This window comes from Arachis hypogaea, chromosome 5, assembly GCF_003086295.3.
Source record: "Arachis hypogaea cultivar Tifrunner chromosome 5, arahy.Tifrunner.gnm2.J5K5, whole genome shotgun sequence".
Lineage (NCBI taxonomy): Eukaryota > Viridiplantae > Streptophyta > Magnoliopsida > Fabales > Fabaceae > Arachis > Arachis hypogaea.
Genome location: NC_092040.1, coordinates 110,564,456 through 110,571,625, shown reverse-complemented (window position 1 = coordinate 110,571,625; position 7,170 = coordinate 110,564,456). Strand labels below are relative to the sequence as shown.

Genomic DNA, 7,170 nt, shown 5'->3' with positions numbered 1-7,170 from the left:
ATAAAATTATAAATTATATTTTTATTATTTGAGTTAGTTTAATATCGTAAATTTTTTACAAGCTGAACTTAAATTAAAAAATAGACTCAACTGTTACTAAATCAAATCGTAAATCAAATTCAATTTTCATAAGTTTTAGTTCGCCTCATTTTCATCCCTGTATGTTTGACTGGCGCGGACGGAGGAAAATGGTAAATGATTGAAATTTTCAAATTTTATTTCTGCATAATTATCTAATATTGCACATGAAATTCTTGTATGACAAAAAGGTTGGAGAATTCTTTGGTAGCATTCTTCGGTGTCGCTTTCACGTGGTTTTTGGATTTGTGACCCCACAATCCGTGTAACCGTGTTCCTCACCAAAAGCCTTTGCAGACGTAACACACAGCAGAACAAGACCACATTGCACACACCCTCCCTCAAACCGTCAAACGCTTCCAACAACATTGGTTTGCAACTCAGAGAAGCTGGGAAGGTGGACCGAGGGTATTTTTGAGATTTTCGAGATTTCAATTTCATTTTGGGGTTGATTGATGGTGATTTAGCCATTTAGGTGCTGTGTCCTAAGACCACTGAAGATTCTGAAAAACACTCTTGTACCAGCCAAATTTCAACACACTAGAAATTTTACCCAGATATAGAGGTTTTCAATCTCAAGTGTTTTCCTTGGTTCTGGTGTGATCGTATTTTATCCATTTTGGGATAGGGAAGAAACAGACAAGACATATGATATATGAATATTATTAGTGGATTGGATCGTTCTGTTGCTCAGGAACACTAGTTTTTGATATCTAGCGTGTGCAATTAACAAGGTCTTTTCAGTGACCTTGGTTTTCCACTCTAATAATATTGGTGTTATTTGGTTGGTGAAGTTTGGTGACCGCAGCTTTGTTTCTTCGTCCTAAAATTTTCATTCTAATAAAACACTGATCTTTCTCTTTTTTTATATCAGTAGAAAAAAGAAGAGAAAAGTGTGAGGAGTTGTATCAAGATATTCTTTGGAATCTGAAATTTCAAGTTTCATTTGTTGTTGTTGTGTGTGATGTGAAATTGTGAATGTGATGTGACATGTGACATGAGAGAGGTTCAAGGAACAGACACCATTGTTTCGTTGATTTGATTGGATTTGAATTTGATTGCAAGAGATGTCAGCCGCGTCGCCTTCACCGGCAGCTTCTGGCGACACTCAACCGCCACAACAACCACCACCATCACCACCTGCTTCGCCTGCACCTGACACTTCAGCTTCGCCACCGCCGCTGTCGCCGACGCCACCACTACCTTCGACTTCAACCACGCCATCTCAGTCCCCGCCACCAACGACCACAACACCATCTTCTCCTCCTCCAACCGCGCCGCCGCCGGTGCAACCGTCACCTACGCCGTCCGAACCACCGCCTCCTGCTTCACCTCCTCTTTCGTCTGGAAACCCGCCTCCAAGAGCTCCTCCACCAACCCCGCCGCAATCAGACCCTCCCCAATCGCCACCACCATCTCCGCCACCGCCATCACTAGCCCCACCGAGAAGCTCTCCACCACCATCGAATCCCCCTCCCACGCCTCCATCAAACCCTCCTAAGAGCACATCTCCGCCGCGACAGTCACCGCCACCGGAGAATTCACCACCCCCTGCTCCTTCTCCTCCAACAACAGCCGCGCCGCCACCACGAGGCTCCCCTCCCCCGCCACGGTCTGCGCCACCACGAGGCTCCCCTCCCCCGCCACGGTCTGCGCCACCACCAAAAACTTCGCCTCCACCTCAACCATCCGTGCCGCCTCCGGCGAATTCCTCACCCCCAAGTCCCGCATCTGTGCCGCCGCCAAGATCATCGCCACCACCGGCATCAACCCCTCCTCCCCAAAATTCATCTCCTCCTTCGACTTCCACGTCTCCCCCAAGATCTGCACCTCCTCCTCCTCCTCCCACAACACCTAGCACTCAACCGGCTCCTTCAAATTTTCCACCTAGGTCATCATCATCCCCACCACCGCCAAATCAGTTGGCGCCGCCTCCGGCATCCATTCTTACTCCACCTGGAAACGGATCACAGACAGAGAATTCAGGTCCTACAGCTGGAGGTGGTAATGGAATTGGTACCGCTGCAATAGTGGCTATCAGTGTAGTGGCGGGAATTCTGCTGTTTGGGATCATTGGAGTTGCAATTTGGTGCACGATAAAGAGGAAAAAGAAAAAGGTGCTGAGCAATGGTGGTTACGTCATGCCAACAACTCCTGCCTCATCTCCTGATTCAGGTAATACTAAGCTAAAAACATTGGGCACTAATGGTTTCTTTAATAATTTTGTCTTCTTTTTATTTGGTGGTTTGTTTACTTTTGAAATTTAATAAGACCAAGCTTTTCATTATTTTGGGGCATATGATGTTTGCTTTGATAAACCATTTATAGTACATAATAACTTTCCTCATTTATTGGCCATTAAATTAGTTAAATGTTGTGACTTTTGTCCAGATTCCTCATTCTATAAGACGCATTCTTCAGCTCCTCTTGTACAAAGCGGCTCTGGCAGTGATGTTTTGTATACACCATCTGATCCTGGTGGACTAGGCCACTCAAGGTCGTGGTTTTCGTATGAAGAATTAATCAAGGCCACAAATGGTTTCTCAACTGAAAATCTCTTAGGCGAAGGTGGATTTGGTTCCGTGTATAAAGGATACCTGCCGGATGGGAGAGAGATAGCGGTCAAACAGCTGAAAATTGGTGGTGGTCAGGGAGAGAAAGAATTCAAAGCTGAAGTCGAGATTATTAGTCGCATACATCATCGTCATCTGGTTTCACTGGTTGGATATTGTATTCAAGATACCAGAAGACTGCTTGTCTATGACTATGTCCCCAATAATACCCTTTATTTTCATCTACATGGTAAAGCTTTTGCGAGGGCTAAATTGTTGTTTCATGATGTTCTTTGGTTATGCTAAACTAAAATTGAAATTTGCAGGGGATGGTAGGCTGGTGTTAGAGTGGGCAAACCGTGTTAAAATTGCAGCTGGTGCAGCTCGAGGGATAGCTTATCTCCATGAAGACTGTAATTATCAATCCTTATCGTTTTAATTAGGGTCTTGACATGTGCATACATGCATATCGGCCATCTTTTCTCTTGGAGATTTTGATATTTGAGATTAGCAAGAAACTGAATTATAATTTTGCGGGGCTACTAGTTAATGATGGTTGATAGAATATGCTTCTCTCAAGTTCTTTTTGCTAATCTGAATTTTGAAACATGATCGTCGAACTAAGGAACGGAATGATAAATGTCCATTTCTATAGTAAGATACCTAAGAAGATCTACATGCATTAATTTTTCTTGATAATCAAGGATGTTGTGATTTTATAGGAAATCTTGTTATGTTGAAGTCAGGTACACTCCAGCAAAGTTTTGATGAATTAGTCCAAGAAATCGTTTTCTGGTGTGAATTCCGTATTATAGTAAATCATCCATGTAAATGACCACATCTAGTGCAATATAGCTTTTGTTGTATTGTTATTTATGCTGTTAACTGTTTTGCACTTTCAGGTAATCCTCGGGTTATTCACAGGGATATCAAGTCATCGAACATTCTTTTAGATTACAACTTCGAGGCTAAAGTATGTACCGTTTTACTTGTTCAAAGTTCAATCTCAATGGTTCTATTTTGTATTCTAATCTTAGTACTACTACTTCTAATGCTATAGGTTTCAGATTTTGGGCTAGCAAAATTAGCCCTAGATGCAAATACACATATAACCACACGAGTCATGGGAACTTTTGGGTCGGTATTCATTAATACACCTCCAATCTAATGTGTCTCTTATATTATTTTAGATTGCTCTGAGACTAACGATCTATAAACATTGATTTCTTTTTTGTTCTCTTAAAGGTACGTAGCCCCTGAATATGCATCCAGTGGCAAATTGACTGAGAAGTCTGATGTATATTCCTTTGGGGTTGTGCTCTTGGAGCTCATTACTGGGCGGAAGCCAGTAGATACATCTCAACCCTTGGGAGATGAGAGTTTAGTTGAATGGGTAAATATCCATGCCAGTCTTGTTCATATTGCTCTTTTTTGCAACTGCATCTAATTTTTGATAATGTGGTTTGAGATACCATCAGTGTCTATTTAGGCTCCGTTTGGTTGATGTATAGGATGAGACATAGACAGAAAGACACAGACATTAAAGACGTAGACATAAAATATTTGTGTCTATGTATTGTGTTTGGCAAAAATAATGAACAAGACATACAAATATTTGGAAAAGACTGAATTACCCTTCATTCAAAAAAGGTTTGGAGAGATAGGAGGACAAATTTTGAAAATTTAAAAATTGAATAAGGGTAAAAGAGTAAAAAATTAGTGTCTCACAAGTTGTGTCTCTGTCTCACCAAATTGAAGGTACACAAATTTGGTGTCTCTGTGTCCATCCGTGTCCTCCTATATCCTTCGAAAATCTGTCTCACCAAACCAAACAGCGGACATGTCTCATTGAGACATAGACATCAACCAAACGCTACCTTATATTCATATGGGGTTTGATCGTTCTTGGCCCTTGCAGTCTTGATAATCAATCATGATCTGTGCTTTTATCCTTTTGAAAATTTCATCCTTTATCACAGTCACTTAAAATGGTTAAAACTTTGTCAACCATCCACTGAATCCGCAGTTGCAAAATTTCATCCCTAGTAAATTTTGAATGACACTAGGTCTGTTTCTGTTAGAAATTCTAACACCATTGTTGAAATTGAATCAATCATACGGGAAAGTGAGGATGCTTTTAAAAGGATCAAAGGGAGTTAATCAATGTTATGAAAAACTTCTGTACTTTCTTGAGAATTCCAGTGCCCATGTTGCATAGAATGCTAGAATTTAGGAATGACAGGTTCAACTTAAGTGGCTTCACATCCATACAAAGTGGTTGCCGTTCCATGCCTCCATCTCTCTATAGATTGCAATCTTTTGATGATCAAATACTGAATTTCATGTTTTTAAATTTTGAGGCATTTGATAATTTAACAAGATGATGAGTGTAAGTTTCAAGATTGAGGTCACTGAACATCGCATAAATGTTAAATTTGTACTTACAGAATGTGACATTTTGGTTAGACATGTAATAGTGTGCTTGCATCGGTAAATTATGCATACATACATCAGAAGAATTTAAAGTTCAACAGTTAGATATGCGACTATCGGGTCTAAACTTTACTTAAAATCATTCTTTAATGTTCACAATTCATCAGCCTTTCCTCACAGAAGCAATTTTCCTTTTCAGGCTCGACCATTATTGAGTCATGTACTTGATAGTGGGGAGTTGGGGATTTTGACGGATCCAAGGCTAGAAAAGAATTATGTTGAAAGTGAAATTTTCTGTATGATAGAAGTTGCTGCATCTTGCGTTCGACACTCAGCTGCAAAGAGGCCTCGCATGGGACAGGTAATTGCTGTAAGTGTAAAATATGATTTTTGTCCCTAACGTAGACGTTAGTGCTAATGAGTTGTTTTGCTTAATAGGTTGTTAGAGCTTTTGATAGCTTAGGAGCTTCTGACCTAACGAATGGATTGCGAGTTGGAGAAAGCGAGGCTTTTAACTCTGCGCAGCTATCGGAAGAGATAAGATTGTTTAGGAGAATGGCATTTGGTGATCAAAATTATAGCACCGATTTCTTTAGCAAGGGTAGTTCAAATACGTGAAAGGCACTAGCTACGCGGAGGCTTATTTTTGGACCAAAATAACTTAGTCAAGTTAAGCCGAGGAATGGCCATGGCTGAATATAATTGGATGAAGATGATGGATCAGCTAAGGTGCATCAATGCTTTTGGTTCTGGAATTGGCTGCATCAGTTTCACACCGTTGAATCTGTGATAGAATTTCATCATTCTTTTATCATTGTTAGCTGTTCTTTGGCAGCAATTTTGTTCCTGTAATTATCTGTAAAGAAGTCGCTTTTGTACGTATTGATCGTAGAGAATAAATTAATTGATTTTGTTACATAGAATCATAAAATAGATGTGTAGCCTCTTCGGATGCCCAATGTATATGTTCTCTTGAATTTCTAAAAAGAACGAACATGATGGATCATGAAGTTATTGATAATTTAAAATAGGTGGAAATTCAGCTGCGGTCGACTTCATGTGAAGCGATATTTGAGAGTCGTTAGATGAAAATTTAACCCCTTTAAAATATTTTATTTTTGTTTTTAATATTTTATTTCGTTATATTTTCTATCAAAATTATTTTTTTGAAAAGAAATATTTTTTTCCTCTGTTATTATGCTTTTCCCTTTTTTTATGTTTTGCTAATTTCATTCATAAATTACTATAATTTTTATTATGATTACAACAATTATAATTGCTGTAGTTATTTAGAAAATGATAGCGGAGGGAATAAATATTTTTAGTAAGTAATGAATAAAACTGACTAAAACATTATTTTAAAAGAAAAAAAAATAAAATAATGAATACAATTACTACTGACAACGTAACATTAACAAATCAATTTAGATGAAATTTGGATTTTTCATGTCTATGACGGTTCTCTCACGTCTACAAAACTGTCAAATAGACCTAATTAATGATAACTATATGGCTAGATGTTTGTTTTGACTTGAGTGTGAAGTACGGAAGCGTGTCTGTTTGACTTGATGAACAAATAGTTCTAGCGCATTTTTGTCACCAACTCGTGTAAGGTAAAATGGCAAGATGATAGAGGTAAACTCTTGCTTTGCTATATAGTATATAGTCTTTTCTTCGGAAGATGTAGGTGTAGTAGGGTCACTTTCTTAGTTTCTTTTAACCATGGACCATACGGATAACATCTAACAACACCCCTCTCATTTAATTACGGTTTATTTTGAACATACTATTGGTAGTCGAAAATATTATATTTTAAAAAAAATACTGAATTCGAGATTTAATAAATTTGTATCTTAAATAGTAAAGGTTCGTATTGAAAAAGTTTATGGTAGAAAATATGAAGCAGGAACTAATCGAGGATGTTGGATGATATGTTCGAATCGAAGAGTTCAAGAGTCGAAGGTTATTTTCAGCAGTTATTTATGCTAGGCAAAAGAAACGAGGACAGTTGTTTAAAGACTAAGGAACGTGGAAGTTACATCTCAATCTGATTGGTTGAAGATACTTATAAATAAGGTATGTCTTAAATGAGCACAATATGTATTTA

The 7,170-nt window shown here is 38.7% G+C and overlaps 1 protein-coding gene across 1 annotated transcript; it reads left to right on the top strand.

Moving 5' to 3' along the window:
- Nucleotides 1–258: 258 nt before the first annotated feature.
- Nucleotides 259–6,129, top strand: LOC112802713 (proline-rich receptor-like protein kinase PERK9). The gene is made up of 8 exons (XM_025846048.3): nucleotides 259–2,253; nucleotides 2,470–2,880; nucleotides 2,957–3,043; nucleotides 3,533–3,603; nucleotides 3,691–3,767; nucleotides 3,876–4,023; nucleotides 5,263–5,424; nucleotides 5,502–6,129. Exons 1-8 carry the CDS (start codon nucleotides 1,146–1,148, stop codon nucleotides 5,679–5,681), a joined length of 2,244 nt encoding a protein of 747 aa, XP_025701833.1. The 5' UTR covers nucleotides 259–1,145; the 3' UTR covers nucleotides 5,682–6,129.
- Nucleotides 6,130–7,170: the final 1,041 nt, after the last annotated feature.

Excerpts from the sequence above, each read along its gene's own strand:
- LOC112802713 (XM_025846048.3), top strand. The coding sequence starts at position 1,146 with ATGTCAGCCGCGTCGCCTTCACCGGCAGCTTCTGGCGACACTCAACCG. Across the intron at positions 2,254-2,469 it reads TGCCTCATCTCCTGATTCAG|ATTCCTCATTCTATAAGACG; the intron begins GTAATACTAAGC and ends ACTTTTGTCCAG. Across the intron at positions 5,425-5,501 it reads AGAGGCCTCGCATGGGACAG|GTTGTTAGAGCTTTTGATAG; the intron begins GTAATTGCTGTA and ends TTTGCTTAATAG.